The sequence below is a fragment of the Molothrus aeneus genome, chromosome 27 (assembly GCF_037042795.1).
Source record: "Molothrus aeneus isolate 106 chromosome 27, BPBGC_Maene_1.0, whole genome shotgun sequence".
Lineage (NCBI taxonomy): Eukaryota > Metazoa > Chordata > Aves > Passeriformes > Icteridae > Molothrus > Molothrus aeneus.
Genome location: NC_089672.1, coordinates 2,658,865 through 2,683,853, shown reverse-complemented (window position 1 = coordinate 2,683,853; position 24,989 = coordinate 2,658,865). Strand labels below are relative to the sequence as shown.

The following is a 24,989-nucleotide window of genomic DNA, read 5'->3' as shown; positions in this document are numbered from 1 at the left end:
AAAGGGATAATGCTGAAAACTGTTATGTATTCCAACACAACAGAGTGGTGGTGAGAGGTTGTAAACCTGAATGCAGAATCTTCTTGTCTAACTGTAGTGTTAAAGAAAAAGAGCAAAACAAAAAAAAAAAAAGGAAGCTGTTGTGCATGAGTGAAATGTTTTGAGGCTGGCTTAGCCTTTTCTTGCTGTCTGTCCAGAGTTGTAGTGACATTGAATGCAGTGCTTTTCTTAGCACCAGTCAGTCATTAAATACAGATCTTCAGGCCAAAATTGAGGTGCTGTGTGTGTTGTAGAGTTGAAAGGGGCTAATTTTGTCACAAATAGAAGCAAGTAAAAATGCAGTCACCCTGTCCTGGTATAATTTCTGCTTCTAACTGCTGGGTACTGGAGTCGTGATTTTTGCCAATGACAGACACACTAAAAACCCTTTTATCTCTACCACTTAAAGTAGCCCCACTGCCAGCTGAGGGGAATGGCCTGTAATTTTAAGTTACAAAATTATCTTTTTAGCATTGGGCCGGATTCAGACTTGGCAAGCTTGTCCATCACTCTGCACTGCCACAGAGGACTCAGGGCCAAACCTGACAGAGATCAGGGAGGGTGGTTTTGGCACATTGCAGAAACATCTGTCTCTGTCGTGCATAAAGTTCAGTGCTTTTGCAAACTTGCTTATGGTTTTGCACATAAATGAAGCCTGTATCCTCTTACCCTGCATACCAAATGCTGGTAATATAAAGTTCTAATGCCACATCTCTCCAGTTTATTTCTAATAGCTCTTACATAATGGTCTCTGCAGTGGAAATGGACTTAATGGTGTTTTTCTGTAATTTATGAAAGGTATAAACCACTAACATATTGATCTCTCTTCTTTTGTGAGCATTAATGGGCTTCATGCTTGTTACGCCCATGTGTTGATCTTAGAATAAAATGGAACAAAACTTTCTGTACCAGGGGCAAAATGCTGTGTATTGAATTTGGGTTTTGTGACATGTAAGGAATGTGTACTGAAAGAGAGAAGTTCTTTAGATCCAGAATAGCTATTTCATGAACTGCTTTCATTGTTGAAACTAAGAAACTGGGAGGCTGTAACACCAGAATCAGTGGGCTGTGCTGCTGAGCAGCTGTGAGACAGATGGAGAGCAGAGACAAAAGTTCATCACAGCTCTGTGTGTTACAAGTAGCACAAATGGCCATTTGCTATTTGAATTCTACAGACAACGATTTTTTTTCTCTCTCTCTGCTGTGCTTGGTGATACTGGGTTTTAAATCTGAGATTGTCAGGGTCTGCCAGTAACTGAACTAGAAGTCTCAAGGAAAAATATTCACAGTTTAAACAGCTGAAGAGAAAATTTCAGTAGGACCAGCTCTTTGTTGTTTTGCAGATTTCTTGGGTGTGTAAAGGTGTCAGTACAGTGGCCCCAGCATGAAGCAGTGACATTTGTGAAGTGCTGCTCACCTCAAATACTAATTTATGAAATATTTTCTTCAGCCTCTGTTGATCAGAAGCAGCTGCTTCCCCCCAGGCTTGCAGGACGAGAGGAGGCTGTCCTGAGAGGCAGGAGGTCAGCAAGCCCATCCCTCCCAAGCAGCCAGACCTCTGCATTCCAGCCAGGTATGCCTTGGCCAACTTGCCTGTGCCTGGAGGTGCCTCAGGCTCTCTCTGCAGTGTCATGAATGTGTCTTCTTCCTTTTTTTTCCCCTCTAGAACTGTATGGCCCTACAGATGCTCAGCCAGAAGCACTTTCATCTGCCTCAGCGACCCTCTTCAAGCCCAATAACGTTCAGGTTCAGCCCCTGGTGCCCTCTCAGCCCAATCTGTTGAATGTGCAAGATGATACCAGCAAAGAAGATGTCATTTTCTTCTAATTGTTTGCATTTGAAGATGAATCACCTGGCACACTGTTTCAAGAACTCAGGCCCCAGTGTGCACGGTGATGGAGACCCAACGTTGGATGTCTTCTGATCCCTGCCCCGTTACTACAAGCAAGGACCAGACCAGGATTACTGTCCTGCTTTGTTGGCTTCTCTGCCAGCAGCTCAGAATGAGGGCACAGTAGTAGCAATTTGCTTTTAAATTCTCCAGTGTGTTGACACATGGCATGGCTGTATCAATTCAGAGCATGTTAAAATTCTGACATTTATTGTAATGTGCTCTTTTTGGAGAATGTAACTGTTCATGGGCACCATCTTGTAAATTGTTATCGGTGATGTTGAACCACCCAGATTTTTATGTAAAAAGTTTTCGTAGTAGGCCCCAAAATGGCTGCAAATTTTTAAATCTGTTTTCCCAGGTCCAGGTCAGTAATGGGTTGTGTGTTGGTAACCAGGTGACAGCAAGCCAGTCCCCTCCCTGCCAGGTGTGCCAGGCACTGTGAACCCAGTGGTACAAGCCCTGTGGCCAGGTACAGTGGAAGAGAAGGTAAGGGGAGCTTCTGACAGCATCTGCAAGAGGCAGGAGCTCCACTTGTTTGTGGAGGAGAAGGGTTGGACGTGTGAGAATTCACAGTGAGGATGAAGAGTTGGACTGAATGCGCATTTCATTGGCCACCAGCATCACTGGGATCTGTCTCCCTGTTGGGGACAGCAGTACAGGTTCCCAGGTAAACTCCTGAGTTGGTTCAGAATGAACTTAGAGACTTGGATTTTGTTCTGTGCTGAAGACATGTCTAAGAAGTGTTCAAATGCAGTAATTTATTGTCTTGTTTAATCCTGTTTTCTGCATCCTTCGTTTGTCTGTTAATTTGTTGGGACTTTACTCCCAGTACCAGAAGATATCAAAGCTGCTGTTGCTGCAGAGACTTCTCTGCAGCATCGTGTTAGGAATGAAGGGAATAAGAACTGTTTGGTTTTAGAATTAAAAATAATTATAATAAACAAAATACTCTTAGCTAAACCCGTGTTTAGCTGCTTTTGGCTAAACCAGCTTTGATACCTCTTGTGAAATGGGTCAGTTCTTGATCATGGAATGGTGGTGACATTAAGTGTTCTGCTCAAAAAGGCATTATTTCCCTTTGTAGTAATTTGCACAGTCATTTTGTGTTGTGTTTTTCACTCTGTGTCCCAGATTCTTTTCTCACCCTCACCCAAGGATGTTTGTTCTGGTGTGTGTTGAGTGTGACTGGTCAGATAATGATGCACAGGAGAGATTGTTTAGGAGGATTGTTACAGAATTTAAGGAATCAGGATCTCAAAGCTTAAAATCCTGGATTAATACCTTTCAAGACATGATTGGAAATAGCTTTTTTTTATACCTTTAACTGATTTAAAGTGATTTTAGCAGCAGTGAATGGAAGGTCTGGTCAGTTCTCCATCCAGTGTTATGGCAATGGATCCAGTGGTGTTTGCCAGTCTCCTCTGAGCTGTCCCTCTGATTAGGCCCTGTGTGATGTTAGTGATGTCTTCAAGGCCATAACTTCTCTTTGCTTGAGAGTTTTAAAATTATTTCAGTAGTTACAGTGCAAGAAACATTATCAATTTTCAGCAGAAAACAGCAGCAGTTTATATTTTCACGTGGTGATAATTTGAAATTGAAGAAAGGGGAAAGATAAGCTACAAAATACTGAATAGGTCTTAGGGACAAGCACTCCTGCTGGAACAGTTCTTGGATTTAAGGGTCTTTTTCTCAGCTGAGTGGTGCTGGTACAAACCTGAGGCAGTGGCACTGAGTTCAGTGAGAGGAGACTCCAAACTGAAGGGCTCATTACCAGAGTGGGGATGCTCCCCCAGCCCCCAAGAAGTGAAATTGGACACACTTGGCTTTAATACCAAAGGACTGCTTGGTGAACCAGCAGCATTGCAGAACCTGGAGTGATTGTCAGCAGGAAACAGAGTGGGGCTGCTCCACTGGGGATTTGGTGGTGTTGTTACCTTTGGTGATTAGAACAGAGTTCCACTCCATGTTCAGTTTTTGCATTCCAAAAGGTTAGCCTGGAATGGAGGGGAATTCTTAAAACCAGCGTAACTCCTGATCCATGCAGCAGTGTGGGATCCAGCAGCTCTGTAGGACTGGCACTGATTTTTCCCCTGGCCCCCTGTAATTTCCCCTGGAAGCAGACAGGGAAGCAGCAGGAATGCACAGAAGTTTTCTCCTTCATGCTGTGGTTTGGGCCACTCCTAGTGAAAACTCAATGTCCCCACTGCCTTAAATTACCAGGTTTTTAGGAGGTTTAGCCCAAAGCTAATTTGCATCAGTGGAGTAAATCACCTCAGCCAAAAAGGGATGTCAGTTTGGGTGCTTGGAAGCAAATTTTGGAAACATTTATTTAGGTTTATTTTGTGCCTGTCCAAAAGTATGGGAGGGAGTGTTGGAAGGGCTGGAGCAGCTCATTGGCTGCTTTCTTCTTCTGTGCAATGGACAAATTTGAATATAGAACAGTGACATGTGCAAAATAAAGTCTGCAGTGAGGTCCTATTTATTTTAATGGTTTATCTTTAACATTAACTTTTGGAATACTTCTTGTCAGCAGTGCTTGAAATAAGTTTTGGCTGTTAACAGATGGACCCAGGCCTGTGACAGGCCAGGCTGTTGGCTCAAGCTCCAAAAGCTCCTTGGAATATGGGACTTCAATCTGTAGCTGAGAAATGACCTTAGAAATCATTCTCTGTCCTCAGTGCACGTGTCTGGCTGCAGCTCCTTTGTGAAACTGTTTGCACCCTGAGCAGAGATGGTGTCTTCTGTCACTTGGGTCAGCCTGGGGAAGGTTTTGGCATTAGCAGGTGCTGGGATACCTCATTGCTGCCAGAGTGTGGGCAGGGGATCCATGGAAGGCTGAGGGAAGCAAGTGAATTCTTTTCTTTTAATGAATATGACTTTCTTTAAATGATTCATGGGTCTCTTCACTTGTGCAAAACTGAATCTGTGAAATTGTTAACAAATCACCCCAGTTGAGTGAAATGGTTTTGGACTCTTCACTCAAATCTTCTTCCTAGAAAAATAACTCTTCTAGGTGAATTGGTTTGCAAAGTACTGCTGTGTCCTGGGCTCAGTAACCTGCTATTGATTCTGAGTTACATCCTTCCTATTGGACTTCAGCTAAAACTTTCCTTTTAAGTGATTTCTGAGGACTAGACAGTTCAAAATTCTGTGCCTCCCAGGTGCCTTTTGGCTTCTTTCTGAGCTGGGATGTGGAGGAAATGCCAGCACGAGCTTTGAACTGCCGCCCTGTTTGCTTGGTGTCCCAGCCTTAAAATTATCAGCATGTTTGTCCTTCAATATTGTGATGTTGCAATGTAGAGGCTGTTTCTATGGTTCTGATTTCAATTTGAACTCTGGTGTTAAGGAGGCTTCCTCTTCCTCTTCCCATCTGGAACGTGGAGGTTCCGTGCTCCGGGCTGAGGAAGCCTCCATGGCCACTAGTGCTGAGCACAGCTGCCCTGTGTGTGTTGTGGATGCTTCCCTGGTTTTTAACTGTGCTGTCTGTGGATTGTAGCTGTGGCATGTCCCACGAGTGGAGATCGCTGCTCATCCCCCAGCGTGAGGCAGAAGAATTGGTGTTCCTAGAGACGCTTGCTCATCCAGGTACTCGCCTTCCTGCACAGCTAGGAGTCATTCTAAATAATTTGCAGGCAGTTTTGTCTTTCTGAGTAGTGGTCAGATGATTCTGCATACATGGAGCTTGGTGTTTGTCATTTGCATTTACAATGAGAGTCGAAACTTAAACTAGGAAAGGGTTAAAAATACTTCTTTCATTTTACTTCTAACTCTGCGGAATGGGAGCTGAGGCTCCCCGGTGCTGCTCAGTGGAGTCCCTGTGTGTTGTGCCCCCCATGCAAGGGAGTTTGGAGATTTTGTTGTCTTCCCCAGCAGTTCTCACATTTACCAGGAAACAGATCTGCATGCCAGGTTACACAAGTGCTGTAGGCAAAGCAAAGCCTTTCCCCTGCTCTCTCTTCGAGACCAGACCCAACATCTTCGTAACCACTGGCGATTCATCATCCTCTATCATCTTCAAACAGCATGTGTGAGCTCTGGTTCATAACATTTGTGCCATGTTTATAAATCAGTTTTTTATATTTTTGTACTGAAAGAAATTGGAGCACTTTAGAAAAGTTGATTTCAAATTCCATTTCTGTCTGTAGCCGGAAGGAGATCTCTCATGGGTGCAGATCCTGTTGGCATAACTGCGTGCATCTCACCCAGAGCTGTGAACTCTCTTGACACTCTTTAGTCTTAGGTCTGGTTTCTAGGCCCACCTTGCACTGTAAAGATTTAATAAATAATCATGGTCCATGGTTAAATTGACCATTTTGTTGGGGAAGAGTTTGGTTTTGTTTTTTCGTTAGGGTGTAAACATTGTAAATATTTCCTTTACTGTTGATACTGCAGTAGCAACATCTTTGTAGTCTTTATTTTATTTGTAAAGTTGATGGTTAAATGTTAATATTCTGTTGAATTGTGCACTCTTGATTAATTGTAAACATGATCTTAGCACACCAAATGATGATTTTTACAATGATTGCAATGTTTCTCCACTGAAGGATTTCAGAGCTGCAATAGGACTGAAACCAACTTCTAGCAATAAAAAAAAAGAACATTTAAAAACTGTCTGCCTTTATATCTATATAATTATTTATTGTTTTCTGTTTGAATGAAGATCAAAGCAGCTGCCACTTCTCACATGCTTCTCATTTTCTACCCTGGACAGAAACAATGTGCCACAGGAACAAAACTGTGACATTTTTCCAAAGGAGAGGACGGAGCACAGGAGGTGTTCAGTGCAGAATACAAATAGCTGCAGCCCTTGGCAGTGAGGTGAACACCTGAGGGAAAGATCAGCTGCTCCCAAACATCTGAACTCTGCTGGTGAGAGAGAGAGAGAGAGCTTGGTTAAGTTGCTTACATTAGTGTGGAGGTGCTTTGCATGGTGCCAGCCTGAGACATGCCTGGCTCTGTCCCAGGCAGTATCGGTTCCCACTTGGAACAAGGAGAACAAAAATAGAAACTTTCTCCGGAGTGCTCGTGCCAGTTTGGCAGCCCTTGCTGCCAGCACCATCCCATCGCCTCTGCCTGGGGCTGCTCTTCCCAGCTCTGCGCAGGCTGAGCTTCCTGCTGAAATCCCCACTGCTGGCACAGCTGGCAAGCAAATCCAAGAGTGTAACCTCCAATCGTTTCTAGAGAGCAGAGCAGATGTAAAACCAGGGAGACAGTGGGAGAAGAGGGCCCTGGATTGGTGCTCTCGAGAGGAGGGAGGGGTTTGCAATCAGGATCCTGCTGCAGCCAGGGCTGAGGAAAACCCTGAGCCGGGGGGTTTGGTCTGCCTGCCACTGCCTTTGGGGCTTAGCAAAGCAGCTTTGGGGGTCCCTTTGTGTGCAGCAGTCAGTAAAATGAGCCAGCATTTGTCAGCCTCTGAAGTGCATCCGACATCTGGGTTGTGACGCAAACTGGAACTTCACTGGAAAAACAAAAATTTTTTTCTGCTTTTCCACATCCATAAATAATCAAAGACTTCTAGACAGACCAGTGTTTAAAATTTGGTCTTTATGGGAGCTAACAGGGTGTCATGTGAGAGAATGACGTCTCAAAGTGAGTGTGTGAAGAAGCTTTTGCTTGTGCTCTTTTTAGGAAAATATTTCTTCCATCTTTGGAGCTGCTGGGAGTGAGCCACAGTGCCTGCTGGAGATCAGTCACTGCCTCTGTGCTTCCAGACCTCGTGTCTGTGTCACCCCAGCAAGGCCAGCCACTCCATGTCCATTTCTAAATGTTTTTTGGCAGGAAGAAGTGGAATCAAAGTGGTTTTGTGGGGGACAGCAGGGAGGGAGAGTCTAGGAGAGAAGCTAAGAGGAGCTGCACTGTGCTCTTGTGCAGTCAGACTTGCAGGAATTGTTTCCAGGAAGGCAAGAGGAGCCTGGATCAGGGAGATCCAGGGTTAACGTGGCCAGGAGGGATCCCTGCAGCACAGATTCCCACTGGGACCTGCCCAGCTGCAGCAGCCAGAGCTCAGCAGAGGCACGTTTAAACCCTGGGCAGAATTTGCATGTGTTAGAAGTTGGGTGCTGCTGCAGCCATCCGTGTTCCAAGGTGTGTAGGTGTTGCTGTGTTCGCTTTTCGCCACAGCAGCAAGGCAGACAGACATTCCCTGGGGATTGCGAGCACCTCGCAGTGGCGCTGGTGACGCTGTGGCTCCTGTGTGGGACACGAGGGTGTGATTCCGGGCAGGGTGGGACTTCAGGACACGCCGGCGGTGCCTTCAGAGCTGCTCGCACGCCGATATCCCCGCGGCTCCGCCCGGCCTTGTCTCCCTCCCCAATCTGCAGCTAATTAACCCGAAACCCAAACCACATTCTTTCTGTGGGTGAATCACGCCGGGGCCATCGGCAATGACCAGCTTTATGCTAAACCTCCCTCTTTCATGTGGGTGAGACGAGGCTGATGGTTCCCATGCGTGCATCTGGGATTCATCTGGGAGCCAGATGCTCGAGGACAAACCTGCACGGGGGATGTTGGCTCCACAGCGCGCACTGGGAATGTGCTGCTCGCTGCCTTCCCCTTTCCTCTGTGACTCAAATCCGGTTTCATTTCTCATCCCAGCCATGGGGCCAGCCCAAGGCTCGGCAGATGGGGGATGTGGGGCCTGTCCTGCGTTGTTTGCTGCTGCTGTGCCCCTGGGATCTGGCAGAGGAGAAAAGCCAAACCCTGCTGGAGCTGGCAGTGCTGGAGTGTGTGACACAGGGTCCCCAGCTCTGGGACTGCCACAGGCACTGGAGGCTCAGGCAGGGCAGCATCACTTTGTGCTGGGGCTCCTTGACTTTGCACAAGGGCCTGGAGTGCCAGGACACAGGGAATGGCTTTAAGCTGAAGGGCAGGGCTGGATGGGATCTTGGGAGCCAGGAATTGTTCCCTGGCAGGGTGGGCAGGCCCTGGCACAGGGTGCCCAGAGCAGCTGGGGCTGCCCCTGCATCCCTGGCAGTGCCCAAGGCCAGGCTGGACAGGGCTGGGAGCAGCCTGGGACGGTGGGAGGTGTCCCTGCCATGGCAGGGGTGGCTCTGGGTGGGCTTTGGGGTTCTTTCCAACCCAAACCATTCCATGATTCCCTGTGCACAGGACCATGAAAACTCCTTGCTGACAGCACAGTGTGGATGAGCCTCTCCCATGTCAGAGCAGCAGCTGATGTCATTTCTGTGTGGAGCACAGTGTCTGGCTAGACTTGAAGCCATCCCAGATGACCAAACATGAAATGCAGATCTGCCAGGGAATTTCAGGTGTGCAATGTCCCTCTTCCCTTCTGGAACATTGGAAATCATTAACAAAACCACACTGTGTGTCATTAAAACTTTGTTTTTCCTGGGCTGCCATGAATTATCATTGTAACCTTTCCTTGCTAGATGTGAGGTGGGTGTGCTGCAGAACATTTCCATGATCCATATCCCACCTTAAGCAGGAAGGGGAATTTCTCAGCCACTGCTGTGCTTGGAAGGGAGAAAGGCCACAATGCTGTCCTGGTGCTCTGGCAGCAGGAAGCACCTACAAACCCAAGCAGCAATTCCCTTAAAATCAACCCTGTCTGTCTTGTAGCCAGGAGGGAGGTGGATCTGTCTGTTCCCAAACTTCTCTGGCTGTGGTGGTTTCTAAGCTGTGTGTGAGAAGAGGAACATCCCATGGGACAGAGTGATGTCCCACTTGGATTGTTTTGCCTTTGAGCCTTGTCATGCCCATGTGGCATCACATCTTCAGGTGTGACTTTGGGCTGGGGTCCAACTCCTGCAGCTGGAGGTGCAGACACAAAGTGGGGGATCTGAGCTATGACCTGAGCTATGATCTGAGCTAGGAGAGGTCTAGGTTTGAGATATGCTGATATTCTAGATGAATTCTATTAATGGGAGATGAATTCTATTAGTGGGGGAATTCTATTGGTGGGAATTCTGTTAGTGGGGAATCTGAGCTATGCTCTGAGCTAGGAGAGGTCTAGGTTTGAGATATGCTGATATTCTAGATGAATTCTATTAATTCAGGAGGATTTCTACCCAGCAACCAAATTCACCTCTAAACCAAATTCACCTCCAGCTCAGCTGGCCTGAACCTTCTGGCCCTGGCACTGAAGCAGATCCAGCATGGAAATGTCAAACTGGGAGAACAGGTCTGTTGGGACAGCTCAGGCACGCACCAGTGAAGCTCCCTGATTTCCCCAGGGTACTCCTGGAGCTGGGAGCTGGTTCCTGCCAGGAGGAGGTGGAGCTGGAGGGACAGGACGGGGCTCTCTGCCAGGTGAGGGAGGATGAACCCAAGCAGAGCAGCCCGGGCTGGCTTTGTTGGAGCTGCCCAGCCCAGGTTTTCCCTGACAGGGGGTGGGATTGAAAGGAGAAAACAGCAGCAGCAGAGCTGGGGCTCTCTCCCCCATCTGAGAACACCCGGGCCTGGCTCAGGTACGGCCCAGGCAGGCGGATCCGTGCTGCTGGAGGCGGCTCCATCCCCGAGCAGGGGCGGATGTGGCGGGCAGCCAGCGTTTATTGCTTGGCAGCACCAACAAAACAAAACAAAACAGCTGCTGCTCAAACGGCCATGAATGAAACCTCCACTCCTCCGGCTCTGTCCAGCCCTCGGGAGGAGCTGGAGGTGTAACAAAGGTGAGGCAGCTCCTGGCTGGGATAACAGAGCTGGAGACACTTCCCAACAGCTGCTGGTGCCAGCAGAGTCCTGTGCTGTGATTTTCCCCTCTTGCAAGGCACAGCCAGGCTGGGATGATGGTTGGATCCCATGATCTTAACAGCCTTTTCTCGTCAAAATGAGTCTGTGTCCCTGCTGCTGCCCGTGGGCTTCTCTCCCTGCAGCCTGAGCAGCTCCCGTTGGGCTCAGCCATGGAGAGGAGGCACAACAAGGGTGCACGAAAAAAGGCCCAGCCCGGGGGCTGAAAATGGCAAAAGAATCAGAAAAGGGGTTGGAAATGAAGCTGATGCATCTGCTCCAGCCCCCAGCAGCAGGGCAGCTCCCTTCCTTCCTATCCTGCCAGCTCTTGCCTGTGCAAGCAGCTCGGAAGAGTTGTGACATTGATTTATTTAATTCTGAAATAATGGCTCACACCCAAACCGTGCTTCTGTGGTGAGACAGTTGGTTGTACCTTTGGTGCCTGTTTCCTCTGACCATGCTGGTTCCTGTCCCACCTCCTCCCCTTAACAGAGCTTTTCTTTCTCAGGCACTGCCTCACCTGGAGCAGGGCCTGGAGCACACAGCCCTTTGGGACAGAAGGGGCAGCACCTTCTCCCATTCTTTTGGATAGTGAGGAAACCCCACTCTGTGCAGAGTGACCAGAAAAGGGCAGAGAATACCTTAATCTTTGAAGTTTTGAAGAGATTTGTGTCTCCCTCAAAGCTAGAAGGCAGAGTTAGATCTGAGCTTTCCTCAGTCCCAAGTTACAAAGACACAGGAAGATCTGAGCCCTTGATTTGGACTGCAGCAGGGAATGCTCCTCACTGTTCTACTAAATATGGTCTCAAGTGTGGGCTGGGAAAACCTGCACCTTAAGCACGCAGAACAGGCAAGGGACACAGTGGATTTTATTCAGATTTATTGAAGCAGCTCCAGGCTGAGTAATAAACACACCAAACTGCTGTATAAAAAAGAAATAAATGTGCAGAACCAGCCCATGGGCAAAATACTGTCACATGTTCTGACATTCCAGGCTACTGCTCGGGTGCTGTGAATCCCAGCAGTGCAGTCCTGCAGCTGGTCAGGAGTGTCCTTTCTCCTTTCTAGTATCACTGAAACCAAAACAATCCCTCTGGTTCCTGCTCTGAGATCACACAAGGTAGGAGAACACTTGGAAACCTTTTTTGCTGTCTCAAGGGACAGCACAAGCTGCCAGCCCAAGGAGGTCCCTCCGTGCCTGTCCTCTCCCTGGCCAGACCAAGGGGATGGATTTGCAGAAGCAATTCAAAGCCAAAACTGAGTTGCCTCGAGCCCTGCTGGTGCTGATGGCTCACAGAGCTGCCAGTGGGAGGAGGTGCTCCTGCTGCCTGTGTGTTCCATCTGGGTCCTCAGTCAAGGGAGGCACTTGGCAGAATCAGGTGTGAAGCCTGTGGTGCAGAGCAGAGTATTGTGAGACCAGGGCACAGCAACCCCAACCCCTCTCCTCAGGCCTCAAATCCCAGAGAAATCCCAGCAATGCCTGCTGATGCCCCTCTACAGCCAGGAATTTTCTAAAGGTATCACTGGATATTTTATTACAGTAAATAATTTTATTTAGACAGCACGACTCCTGCAAGGAGAAAAGGAAAACCCTGCAGGGTCTGTGATTCACTGGCATAGTTTCTGCCAAAAGCCTTTAGAAAGATTTAATTCCAGTTGCAAATGTTGAAAGTCAATCTCTGTGTAGCAGAAAAGCAATGGCATGAAAGGGACACCAGGGAATAATTAGAAGCAGAGAAACCCTGTGTTTATACATAGACAAGGCTTGTCTTATAAATGCAATTACCCACCACTCTGGGACTAAATCCCAGCTATAATCTTGTTCTGGCACCAGCTCACAGCCCTGGCGTCCCACAAGACATTTGGGTGCCACTGGCAGATTAAGTGTGGCACCAGGAGGAGGAGGCTGTGCTAAAAGCAGCAGCTGGAGCCGGTGGCACCACGGGGTCTGTCCCAGCTCCTGCAGACAGCCTGCCTGCACAAACATCAGCTCCTCCAGCCTCCTGACCCAGGCACGACACCCAATCCCTGCACACAGCATTCCCCAAAATCTTTGCACGGGCCAAGATGCCAGGTTGAGAGTCTTATTATTTATACTGATCCTTCTCCCTGCAGCGTTTCAGCACCTAGAGAGATCTTCTCTCTCCTGCAGGGCTTTTAGATCCCACACTACCAGCCTGAAGTTTTGGATCTGAAACACAAAGCTGCTCTCTAGGACAACTCCAGTCCAGAGCCACGTGCACCTGCCCCTCAAATTTTAACCTGATACAGAGGAGCTCTTGACCCACAGCTATTTACCTTCCAGGGCTCAGGCTGACAGGTACTTCCAGGTGCTGACGAAGGCGGTGGGGATGAGCGAGTAGGGCACGGTGGTGACGCTGCTCCACGTGTCGGACGAGGGGTCGTAGCAGTCCAGGGTTTTGCAGCGCTGAGCCCCGCAGTAGCCGCCCACCACGTAGAGCCTGTTCCCCGAGGTGACAGCGCGGCAGCTGATGCACTTGGCAGTGACATCCCCAAACTTGGACCACTGGAAGGTGTCGCTGTGGAAGCGGTAAGCGGAGCTGGCCGAGAACTCCGTGTCGCCGCCGATGACGATGACGTGGCTGCCCACCACGGCGGCGGCCGTGTAGCGCCAGGGCTGGGGGCAGCTGGCGGGCACCGTCCAGCGGTTCTGGCAGGGGTCGAAGCACTGCACCTTGGGCAGCTTGTTCTGGTTGGCGCTGGTGCCCCCGAAAACAAACAGCTTCATCTTGGCTCCCACCACGGCGGCGTTGCTGACGCCTTCCCGGAGAGGAGCCACCAGCGACCACTTGTCCAGCTGAGGGTCATAGTGCTCCACCTGCTTGAGGGACACGGAGGGCGAGGCCGGGAAGGCCCCGCTCATGGCCGTGTGTCCCCCCACCACGTACAGGCAGTGGTCCAGCTCGGCAGAACCGTGGCCAAACCGCGCCACCAGCATGGGAGCGGCTTTGGCCCACTCGTCGTGGAGGGTGTCGTACACCCAGACGTCCCTGGAAGCGCCGTTCTCGGAGCCCTTGCCGCCGGTGATGTAAACCTTGCAGCCGATGGCGCAGGCGCTGCACTCCTTGCGGGGGCTGGGGATGTCGGCACGAGGGATGATCTCGCTGCTTTTATGGTCCAGCATGTAAATCTTGTCACACATGAAGGTCTGGCCCCCGAGCAGCAGCAGGGCCTGGCTGACCTTGCGGGGCCGGGCGCAGCATCCCGTCACCAGCCCGTCGTTCTGGAGGATCTTCATTTTGCAGCGCACGGCGTCGGCCACGATCTCCTCCCCCAGCTTGTGGCTGGTCACCAGCTTCTCACAGGCCACCTGCTTCCTCAGGTAGGACTCGGGCAGCAGGGCCAGGCGCACGGAGCGCAGCAGCTCGGGCAGAACTTCGTGGCGCCGGGGCAAATCGTAGCGGATCCAGCCTATAACGGCTTCGTAGACCAGCGTCTCATCCTCCACCTCCAGCTCCTCGCTCTCCACCAGCTCCAGCAGCTTGTCTTTGGGCAGCCGGAGGAAATCCTCAGTCTTGCAGAGCGAGGTGAAGTTGGCCAAGGCCATCCTCCAGGACAGCTCCAGCAGCCGCTCGCAGCAGTGGGCATCGGACAGCAGCAGCATGTTTAGGCAATTCCCAGGGTAGAGATTCTTCTCCAGAAAGTCGGCCGAAGCATCCCGGATATCCTGGAACTGCAGCATGTCCCCGGCCTCCAGCAGGGACTCGGCGTTCTCCTCGTTGATCAGCACCCGGGCTGAGTAAGCGTAGTCCAGCAGCAGCTCCAGCACCTCGGGGTGCAGCGTGTCACGGAAGTTGACCTCACCATCTCTGCTCTCCTTCAGGCCCCCGCTGAACATGGCGTTGAAGTAGCGGCTGCAGGCGGCCAGGACGGCGCGGTGGCACGGGAAGCTCTGGTTCCCCGCCCGCAGCACCACGTCGGTGAAGAGGTTCTGCTGGCGGAGCAGGTTCAGCTGGGTGAGGAGGCTGTCGGCGTGGCCCGGTTTGTGGAAGAGGTGGATGTTCATGGAGCCGGAGCTCGAGCGGGATTTCCGGTTCTCGTGGCTGCTGACGGACATTGTGCTGAGGCTGCTCTGCGGGGCAAAACCGGCGACTCAGCACGGGCAGCGCGGGCCCGGGCCCGGCACGGCCGGGGCTGCGGCGGGACGGGGCCGCCGGGAGGAGCCCGGTAACGGGAGCACGGTGGGGCTGTCCCGAAACGGGGCACCGGGAGCACCGGTCAGCCGCGGGGCACCGACCGAAACGGGGCACCGGGAGCTCCCGGTGATGCCCGTGCCCAGCCCGCCCCGCGGTCCCGCACCCAGCTCAGGTCCCGCATCCGGACCCGCGGGGTCTCACCCGGCTCCGCTGTCCCGCGCCTGACTCAGTTATTCTGCACCCGGCCCCGCGGTTCCTCACCTGGTCCCGCACCTGCCCCCGCGGTCCTACACCTGGTCCACTTGTCCCCCACGGTACCCCCCTATCTCGCACCCAGTTCTGCACGGTCCCCTTTATCCCGCACCCGGTTCCGCACCCGTTCCCGCACCCGGTGCCGTACGGTCCCCGCTGTCCCATACGCGGTGCCGTACCCGGTTCCGCATGACCCCCGCTATCCCGTACCCGGTCCCGTACCCGGTCCCCGCTATCCCGTACCCGGTTCCGTGCCCGGTTCCGTACCCGGTCCTGCCCAGTCCCCGCTATCCCACACCCGGTTCCGCGTCCGGTCCCCTCAATCCTGTACCCATTATCCCATACCCGGTTCCGTACCCGGTCCCGCCCGGTGCCCGCTATCCCGTACCCGGTTCCGTACCCACTATCCCGTACTCGCTATCCCGTACCCGCTATACCGTGCCCGGTTCCGTGCGCGGTCCCGCCCGCTCCCGCTCCGCTCCGGCTCTGCCGCCGCCCCTCCGCCGCCGCCGCGTGGCCGCCCCGCTCCGGCCCCGCCCCCCCGCCTCGCAGCCAATCAGCGTCCGCGGCGCGCGGCACTCTCCCTTTGTGAATGGGAGGCGGGGCCAAAAGAGCGCATGCGCAGCGCGCTGACCCCGCCCTGCCCGCGGGCAGCGTGGCCGCGTCCCCTCCCCACGTGCGCGGGGGTCGTGCGGTGTCACCCGCTGTCCCCCGGTCCCATTATCGCGGCACGGCCCGGACATCGCGGCACGGGGGCCGGGCCGGCGGATCTGAGGCTCCCGGGCTTTGCGGACGGAGCCACCCCGCCATAAAGGGCCATAAACGGGGCAGCCGCGCCGGGACCGGCAGCGCCCTTTGGATCCCGGCTGCTGACAAAGGCAGCTCGCGGCCGGAGCAGCCAGCCCTGCTCAGTAAATGTTTCCTGCATGGAGCATGTGAAAAACGCCAATCACTTGTTTTTAAAATTTTAAAAGTTATAAAAATAGTAATACAATTAGAGTAATAATAATTTGGACAATTTGAATTAGGACAATATGAGACAATAAAAACAAAGAGTTACGGACGTCCGGATACCTTTTTCTGCGCAGCACGAGCCCGAAAAACGACACAGTTAACAGAGGATTAACCCTTAAAAGCAATAGCCTGTTGCATATTAATACATCTCACACATGATGCATAAATTCCATTCAAACACAGGATTCTGTCTGGTCAGTGTCAGCTTCTTCCTCTGAATCCTAACAGCACCTTCGAGGTGGGAAGAAGTTTGTTTCTTCTGATAAGAAGGCAATAAATTCTCTTTCTCTGAAAGATTTAGGTGTCCTGTGGCTGCTCTCTTGCTGCGAGTCCTTTCTTTAATAAAAATATCTTACATAGCATCGTTTCTATTTTAACATTTTTTTTATAACCCAAAACTATATTTACCACACACTACTTAAGAGAATTAATACATCATTACTTTCTAACACAACGCATATAATATTCATTTGAATATTTGCAAAAAGCCAAACATAAAATATGCATTTTTCACAGAGCAGCCTCAGAGCTGTGGAGCCCCCCCCCCCATCATCGGCACCACCGACCCCAGGGCTGGCTGCTCTCCTGGCCAAGGGAAGGAACCGCCACCCTCTCTCCGATGCCACATTGGAAAAGAGAAGAAAATCACCAAGTTTTGGGAGGATCGGGTCTGCCTGCACAAGTTCTTGTGCTAAAAATGAGTGAGTGCTGCCCTGGAGAGGCAGCAGCAGCCACCACCTCAGCAGGGATCAAAACCACCTCAAGAAAAAAATACAAATTCCAGAAATTCTGGATTACCCAATTTTGATTTATCTCTGCACTTTCCAGCTTTACCAGCTGCAAATTAAGGTCATTTGTTGAGGAATTGATGAACAAATGCACTTAGAGCAGTTTACAGTGTCTTTTCTCTCCATTAAAATTAATACATGGTTAAGATTATTATTAATTTGGCATCAGAGGTTATGCAGGATTTCTTGTTTTTTTAAAATTGGCAGAGCTACAATTGTCCTGTATAACATTAGTATTAATACTATATGAATACCTAATGTATAGTATATGAATACCTAATAGTATTGTCCTGTGCTGAGCAGTCCAGTGAGTCCTGGAGGAATAATTCAATGGGGTGAAGAACACCAAAGGAATCTGATTTATTATTAAAAACCACTAAACTGCAGCAGGAGCCACCACAGTGGGTGACAGGAGCAGGCAACAGCCAGAGGCCTTGGGTGCTCCCCCTGCTCAGGCACAGGACTGAGAAAAGGAGAGAATAAACAAGAATAAACAAACTCCAGGTAAGCCCTGAGCGGTACCAAATCCTGCCAGTCTGGCAGCAAATCCCCAGCACAGGCACATCCTCAGGGACACTGCAGGGTCAAGGTCCAGATAAACACCAAGGGCAAAGGATAAAGAATATCCAGGGCTCCCTGTGCTCTTTGAACACAGGCAGGACACAGCTCCCCCTGTCCAGGCCAAAACCAACCCCACAGAGCAAGGTCAAAGCTCCTGGAAGTGCAGCATGTGCCGAGCTGGGGGCAGGGACATGCAGAGTAAGCAGAACTCTTTTCAAAGGATGCATTTCCATGGCAGTCAGGCAGGGACTGGGAATTACTGCAGCAGGAGTGTGAAAAATGCATGTATTTTATGATTGGCTTTTTGCAAATATTCAAATGAATATTATATGTGTTGTGTTAGAAAGTGATGCTGTATTAATTCTCTTAAGTAGTGTGGTAAACATAGGTTTAGGTTATAAAAAATGTTAAAATAGAAACGATGCTATGTAGGATACTTTTCTTTAAAGAAAGGACTCACACTGAGGTAGCAGCCACAGGACACCTGAATCTTTCAGAGAAAGAGAATTTATTGCTCCATTATCAGAAGAAATGAACTTCTTCCTGCCTTGAAGGCGCTGTCAGGATTCAGAGGAAGAAGTTGATGATGACCAGAGAGAATCCTGTGTTTGAATGGAATTTATGCATCATGTATGAGATGTATGAATATGCAACAGGCTGTTGTTTTTAAGGGTTAATCCTCTGTTAACTGTGTCCTTCTTCGGCCTTGTGCTGTGCAGAAAAAGGTACCTGGACTGTCCATAACTCTTTGTCTCTATTGTCTCATATTGTCCTAATTCAAATTGTCCAAATTACTATTGCTCTAATTATATTACTATTTTTATAACCATTTTATTACTATTAAACTTTTAAAATTTTAAAAACAAGTGATTGGCGTTTTTCACAAGGAGGAAGGCTGGTGACACATGTGGAGCTGCAGCTCACACAGCACTAATGCTTTGGAGCTTTCCAGAAGCAAAGATAAAGAACTTCTCCCTGTTATCAGGAGGAATGATCACTCAGGGCCACCTTTGAAGCATTTGTGTCGTTTATTATTGGCAACGCCCGGAACTGTAACTGCCAACCCCAGCTCGGCACTGGTTTGATTGCTCCTTTGAAAGGTGATTTATTAAAAAGAAAAAAAAAAAAAAAAAAAAGCAGGAAATTTATTAAAAAAGGTCGGTTGGAGGCTGCCGGAGCCTGGTGGAAGAGCTCCACCCGGTGGCACTGCACAAAGGCACAGCTGGAGCCTCAGCTCTGCAGGAATCTCCACTCCCAACATTTCTCCTCAAACGGGCAGGGCAGGTTAGGAAGGTCCACGCTGCAATTCCTGCCCCTCTCACCTCTGAGGAAGCACAAGGATCACAAACAGCATCCCCTGCTGGCTCCTGACCGAGCCCAAACCCCACACACCTGGAGAATTCCCAGCACAGGGGTCCCACCCTGGCTCAGGTGCAGCCCCAAGCCCACAATAGGAGCTCCCAGGATTCTTCCCTTACCAGCTCTCTGTGACAGAACCGTGGCCACTCTGCTCCTTTAAGTGGCAAAAACCACTGGCAGGTTGCATTTATCTTTTGAGACAGATGGAAGCAACTTTCCCCCTCAGTTTTACCCATTGTTGATTTTCAGAGGATTCACCTGAATTATTTCTCTGAAGAAGAATGATAAAAATTATCAGCTGCAAACAATCCCCTCTGGAGCAGCCATCTGGATTCCATCCCAATTATGGGATATCTGGAAGGACAATCATCAACCCAGGAAAGTTAAAATACACCCTGCCTCACCAAAGGCACTTTTACCATGTGAAAACTGAGCTTGTGAAGCTCAGCTCTGGCTTAAGCAGCTTCAGAATTTGCTCCTCTTGATGCCTGGTAGATTCCAATCAGGGAGGAGATGGTCCCCAGGAGTCCTACCAGCCATGGAGGGAACCTTCCTGCCCAGAGGAACCCTGGAGGCAGCCAGTGGATTGCATTGCAGAGATCTGCTGTGTCCATGAGGATGCTCAGAACTTCAGCCTTCACCTGGGCTCTCAGCTTCTGCTGCCTCTGAGGTGAAGTGCTGCTGGAAGAAAAGGTGGTGTTAGTGACAGTCTGTCACATTAAACCCTTTTCTGACCCAGACATGGGGTACTGAGAGGTGTTTTAAGAACTTTTATTCCATTTTCAGTCTCATGTGAGTGGTGAGACAATACAGATGTTATAATTCACACCATCACCTTGAGAAGTTAACTATTTCCTAATTACAATACATTATAAACACTTCTTGGCCCATCAGCTTTAGCCACACCATGCTGTAAATGCCTTAAAGCCAATCATCCAAAATTACCCCTCATGAGCCCTACTACAATTCATCTTTCACAGTTCTATTTCTCCAAAGTATCCAGTCTTATTTACAAAACCATCCTTTGAAACTTCCTAGTTCCATTTCTCTCTCAGCAATGTCTGTCCTATTCCCTGGCATTTCTAAGCCAGCATTTCTTATCTCAAGGTTTGACACTGTGTGAGCCTTCTGTCAACCTTGGAGAATTCCCTACAAATCCATTTCCCACATTAGTCCAGCATGTCCTCAGAGCTGTGATGGCTACAGATGAGAACTGACAGGTGTGGGTGAGTTACAGGAAGGATGGAGAGGGACTCTGGAAAAGGACACAAGGAATGGCTTCCACTGCCAGAGGGCAGGGATGGATGGGATATTGGGAAGGAATTGTTCTCTGGGAGGGTGGGGAGGGGCTGGGATGGAATTCCCAGAGCAGCTGTGGCTGCCCCTGGATCCCTGGCAGTGTCCAAAGCCAGGATGGACAGGGCTGGGAGCAGCCTGGGACAGTGGAAGGAGCAACCTGGGGCTGTGATGGAATTCCCAGAGCAGCTGTGGCTGCTCCTGGATCCCTGGCAGTGTCCAAGGCCAGGTTAGAAGGAGCTTGGAGCAGCCTGGGATGGTGGAAGGTGAAAGGGGGTGGGATGAGCTTTAAGGTCCCTCCCAACCCAAACCACTCTGGGATTGCCTGATCAGCTCTACAACCATAGAGGGAAATCATACCACTTGTGCTGGCTCAGTTTTCTTCTTAACTGGAACAAAATTCTCAGGGATCTGAAAAGCACAGAATTATTTCTCCTACAGCACCAAACAGGAGGAGCTTTTTTTTCCCCCCCCTCTTTCACTACCAACTCCAGAGAGGAAGAAGAGCATCTCCCCCAGCTTTGCCAGGTCAGGATCACCCCCAGGTGCCAATGTTGTACCGCAGGGTGCCCAGGAGCAGGGCACAGCCCCCTGGTGCCCATGTTGTACCGCAGGGTGCCCAGGAGCAGGGCAGGATCACCCCCAGGTGCCCATGTTGTACCGCAGGGTGCCCAGGAGCAGGGCAGGATCACCCCCAGGTGCCCATCCCGTACCGCAGGGTGCCCAGGAGCAGGGCAGGATCACCCCCAGGTGCCCATCCCGTACCGCAGGGTGCCCAGGAGCAGGGCACAGCCCCAGGTGCCCATCCCGTACCGCAGGGTGCCCAGGAGCAGGGCACAGCCCCCAGTGCCCATCCCGTACCGCAGGATGCCCAGGAGCAGGGCACAGCCCCCAGTGCCCATCCCGTACCGCAGGGTGCCCAGGAGCAGGGCACAGCCCCCATCCCGTACCGCAGGATGCCCAGGAGCAGGGCAGGATCACCCCCAGGTGCCCATCCCGTACCGCAGGATGCCCAGGAGCAGGGCACAGCCCCCAGTGCCCATCCCGTACCGCAGGGTGCCCAGGAGCAGGGCACAGCCCCCAGTGCCCATCCCGTACCGCAGGGTGCCCAGGAGCAGGGCACAGCCCCCTGGTGCCCATCCCGTACCGCAGGATGCCCAGGAGCAGGGCACAGCCCCACAGCGCCGTGCTCCGTGTCCACCACCGCTGGGAGGCGGCTCGGACGATGCCGACATCGGCGGCCCAGGCCAGGTGCTCGCAGGGGTAGTACAGCTGGTTGGCCACGTTGGAAAGCACCGAGAGCCCCCGCACCAGCGCGTCCTCACCCTGCGGGATCGGCACAGAGCGGCACATGGCGCACGGGGGCTGCCCGGAGCACCGGGGCCACCCGGGAGCACCGGAGCCGTTCTCACCTGGGGGCCCAGCCCGTAGCTGCAGCTGTGCCGGAGCATGGCCAGGTCGTCGAAGAGGCGCAGGGCGGTGCGGCAGGAGCTGAGCTGGGTAGAGGCGGCCAGGAGCCCCCCGGGCAGCCCCCCGGGGCCGGGCAGCGCTGCCCCCGCCAGCTGGCAGCCGTAGGACAGAGCCCGGACCTGCGGGAACGGCGGTGCTGGAACCGGGGCTGCTCATCCACCTATCTTTCTTTTCCTTTTCCTTTTCCCGTTCCCGTTCCTTTCCTTTCTCTTCCCATTGTCCTGTGCTTCGGGACTCCCATTCCCGTTTACATCCCGTCATTTACCGGTAAAACTTGGATTGTTTGTGCCCCCTCCGCCTTCTCTCGTTCCTTTCCACCACCAGCACTTAGGAATCCCTCAGGTGCTTCATTCCCGGTAAAGGTGGGTCGCTAAGGTCCTGTCGTTCACCGCCCGGTACCGGAGGGCTCAGATCCCACTCACCACCCGGTACTGGGGGGCTCAAAGCCCTCACTCCCCGCCCGGTACCGGGGGGCGCAGACCCCTCCTCACTCACCGCCCGGTACCGGCGGGCTCAGACCCCTCCTCCCCTCCTCACTCACCGCCCGGTCGCGGCCCCGGTGCGTCTCCAGCGCGGCCACCAGCCCCCAGAGCGCGCCCGCCGCCATGGCAACACTTCCGGGTGTGAAGTCACGTGCGGACGCAGGGTACGCCGGGAAGGAGGAGGAGCCGTCGCCATGGCAACGCGGCCTGGCTGCCCCGCGGCCCAGCCGGGCCCTGCTCGGGGATGGTGCCTGTGAAAAATGCGAATTTTATGATTGGCTTTTCGCAAATATTGAAATTAATATTATATGTGTTGTGTCAGAAAGTAATGCTGTATTAATTCTCTTAAGTAGTGTGGTAAATATTGTTTTAGGTTATAACAAAATGTTAAAATAGAAACGATGTTATGTAAGATACTTTTTAAAGAAAGGACTCACAGCGAGACAGCAGCCACAGGACACCTAAATCTTTCAGAGAAAGAGAATTTATTGCCCTCTTATCAGAAGAAACAAACTTCTTCCCACCTCGCTCGGTTAGGATTCAGAGGAAGAAGTTGACAGTGACCAGACAGAATCCTGTGTTTGGAAGGAATTTATGCATCATGTATGGGGTGTATAAATATACAACAGGCTGTTGTTTTTAAGGGTTAATCCTCTGTTAATGTGGCTCCATTTTCGGGTTTGTGCTGCGCAGAAAAAGGTACCCGGACTGTCGGTAACTCTTTGTTTCTATTGTCTCATATTGTCCTAATCCAAATTGTCTAAATTATTATTACTCTATTACTATTTTTAAATAACCATTTTATTACCATTAAACTTTTAAAATAGAAACAAAGAGTTACCGACATCCCGGTACCTTTTTCTGGGCAGCACAAACCCGAAAATGGACCCACATTAACAGAGGATTAACCCTTAAAAACAACAGCCTGTTGTATATTTATACACCCCATACATGATGCATAAATTCCTTCCAAACACAGGATTCTGTCTGGTCACTGTCAACTTCTTCCTCTGAATCCTAACGGTGTCATCCTGGCTGAGCAAGGCAGAAAGAAGTTTGTTTCTCCTGATAATCTAGCAATAAATTCCCTTTCTCTGAAAGATTTAGGTGTCCTGTGGCTGCTATCTCAGTGTGAGTCCTTTCTTTAAAAAAAAAGTATCCCACATATCATAGTTTCTATTTTAACATTTTGTTATAACCTATAAACTATATTTAACACACACTACTTAAGAGAATTCATACAGCATCACTTTCTAACACAACACATATAACATTCATTTGAATATTTGCAAAAAAGCCAATCATAAAATACACGTTTTTCACATACCTGCTTCAGTGGGTCCAGAGGCTGGGCACAGAGTCACACTCACACTGCTGCTAATTCAAGCTCTAAGAACTACCTGGATATTATCTTTTTGTAGCAGAGTATCACAGAATCAGAATATCCTGATCTGGATCCCTCAGGGATGATCAGTGCAGCCCCTGTCCCTACACAGCCACCCCAACAACCCCACCCTGAGCATCCCTGAGAGCTCCTGGAGCTCTGGCAGCCTTGGCACCATTCCCTGGGGAGCCTGGGCAGTGCCCAGCAGCCTCGGGGGGAAGAACATTTTGAGTAAATCATCCTTTGAGTAATTCAATCTGATTTCATGAAGTTGGTGCATGGCACTAAGCAGAGCCACTCCCACCCAAGCTTTTGCTGCTGGACTTGAGATCCTTGTGGGTCCCTGTAGCTATGATATTTCCTGAAAAATCTTTTCTTTAAGATTTTTCCTCTTGAGAAGCTGAGAGGCCTCAGGAACACAATGTAAACAATGGTTATCTGCTGCTGTGGAATGCAACAGGTGGGTCTGTGATTGGTCTCATGTGGTTGTTTCTAATTAATGGCCAATCACAGCCCAGCTGGCTCGGACTCTCTGTCCGAGACACGAGCTTTTGTTATTTATTCTTTCTTTTTCTATTCTTAGCTAGCCTTCTGATGAAATCCTTTCTTCTATTCTTTTAGTATAGTTTTAATGTAATATATATCATAAAATAATAAATGAAGCCTTCTGAAACATGGAGTCAGATCCTCGTCTCTTCCCTCATCCTTGGACCCCTGTGAACACTGTCACAGGTCCCTTCCCACCTGGAATATTCAGTGATTCTGGCTGTTCTACACTTGCTGTATCCTCAGATGCTGCAGTTATCCCACCTGATGCACCACATCCTTGTCCCAGTCTCGTGACTCACCTCACTGCAATCTGCTGTCAATCCCTTTGCCACTTCCTTACGTAAAATGAATAAAATTAATTATTTCTGGGACGTGAATCAGTGTCTTGATCTTTCATCATCGCTACATTTGTTTTTAAAAGTTGTTTTACATTTATTTTTGGGAGGAAGGAAAGGATTTTGATCAAAAGCTGGGCTTATGCAACCTCAGGAAGGGATGTGGTTAGAGCTGGTCATGGAAGGCATTAAGAAAATCCTCCTGTGACGCTGCCTCCTGTTTGTCCAGCAGTTCACAGAGAGGTCCCTTCATGCCATGGATCTGTGTTTAAGCCATTTGATTTGCTAAATGTGGAACAGATCATAGCTGAATTGGTCTTTTCCTTGGCCCTAAACTTCTGGAGCAGCTCCATAACTACCATATGGAGTGATATTCCCATAACTGCCATGTGAATTTCTTCATTTGCCTCCTCACCCTGAGAGTTGTTTACTGTTTGGGCGAGGGTTTTGAGCAAAGTGCTGACAGCAGAACTGGCCTTTTCCTATCATCAGGGGAAATGCACACAGGTATCTGTGACTGCAGAGCTTTCCTGGTGCTGCCTCCTCATTTACTGCCTCGAATTTAATTTTTATTTTGATTCCATCTGTCAGCAGATCAAAGTTCTGTCAGAACCACGCCAGCCATGCTGCAAAGGGACTTCCCAAAGATGTGCCACAGCTGGCCCAGCCTTAACAGGCTTGGATTAACCACAGGGGGAGTGGGTTTATTCCCAGCAAAGCTCCA

General features: G+C 50.5%; 3 protein-coding genes across 6 annotated transcripts in view; 1 reads left to right on the top strand and 2 right to left on the bottom strand.

The window, feature by feature from the left end:
• ARHGEF18 (Rho/Rac guanine nucleotide exchange factor 18) overlaps positions 1-6,541 on the top strand; it is a 31,587-nt gene extending 25,046 nt beyond the window's left edge. For all 3 annotated transcript variants that reach the window (XM_066566248.1, XM_066566247.1, XM_066566246.1), the window contains 2 exons: positions 1,490-1,612; positions 1,706-6,541. In XM_066566248.1, the coding sequence (XP_066422345.1) occupies positions 1,490-1,612; positions 1,706-1,866 (284 nt within the window). In that variant the 3' untranslated portion in view covers positions 1,867-6,541. The remainder of the gene's footprint in view (positions 1-1,489; positions 1,613-1,705) is intronic.
• Positions 6,542-11,481: 4,940 nt separating this feature from the next.
• LOC136566922 (ectoderm-neural cortex protein 1-like) lies at positions 11,482-15,512 on the bottom strand. Its single transcript, XM_066566302.1, has 3 exons — positions 15,456-15,512; positions 12,917-14,711; positions 11,482-12,006 (listed from the first exon to the last, which is right to left on the bottom strand). Exon 2 carries the CDS (start codon positions 14,694-14,696, stop codon positions 12,927-12,929), a length of 1,770 nt encoding a protein of 589 aa, XP_066422399.1. The 5' UTR covers positions 14,697-14,711; positions 15,456-15,512; the 3' UTR covers positions 11,482-12,006; positions 12,917-12,926.
• A 3,014-nt stretch (positions 15,513-18,526) lies between these two features.
• Positions 18,527-22,123, bottom strand: PEX11G (peroxisomal biogenesis factor 11 gamma). Of its 2 annotated transcripts, none has more exons than XM_066566281.1 (5): positions 22,057-22,123; positions 21,458-21,634; positions 21,193-21,371; positions 20,406-20,456; positions 18,527-19,430 (listed from the first exon to the last, which is right to left on the bottom strand). In XM_066566281.1, exons 1-5 carry the CDS (start codon positions 22,120-22,122, stop codon positions 19,205-19,207), a joined length of 699 nt encoding a protein of 232 aa, XP_066422378.1. In that variant the 5' UTR covers position 22,123; the 3' UTR covers positions 18,527-19,204. The 2 variants fall into 2 exon arrangements, with proteins under 2 accessions (XP_066422378.1, XP_066422379.1); XM_066566282.1 differs by having other exon boundaries at positions 18,527-19,427.
• Between the last annotated feature and the right edge of the window lie 2,866 nt (positions 22,124-24,989).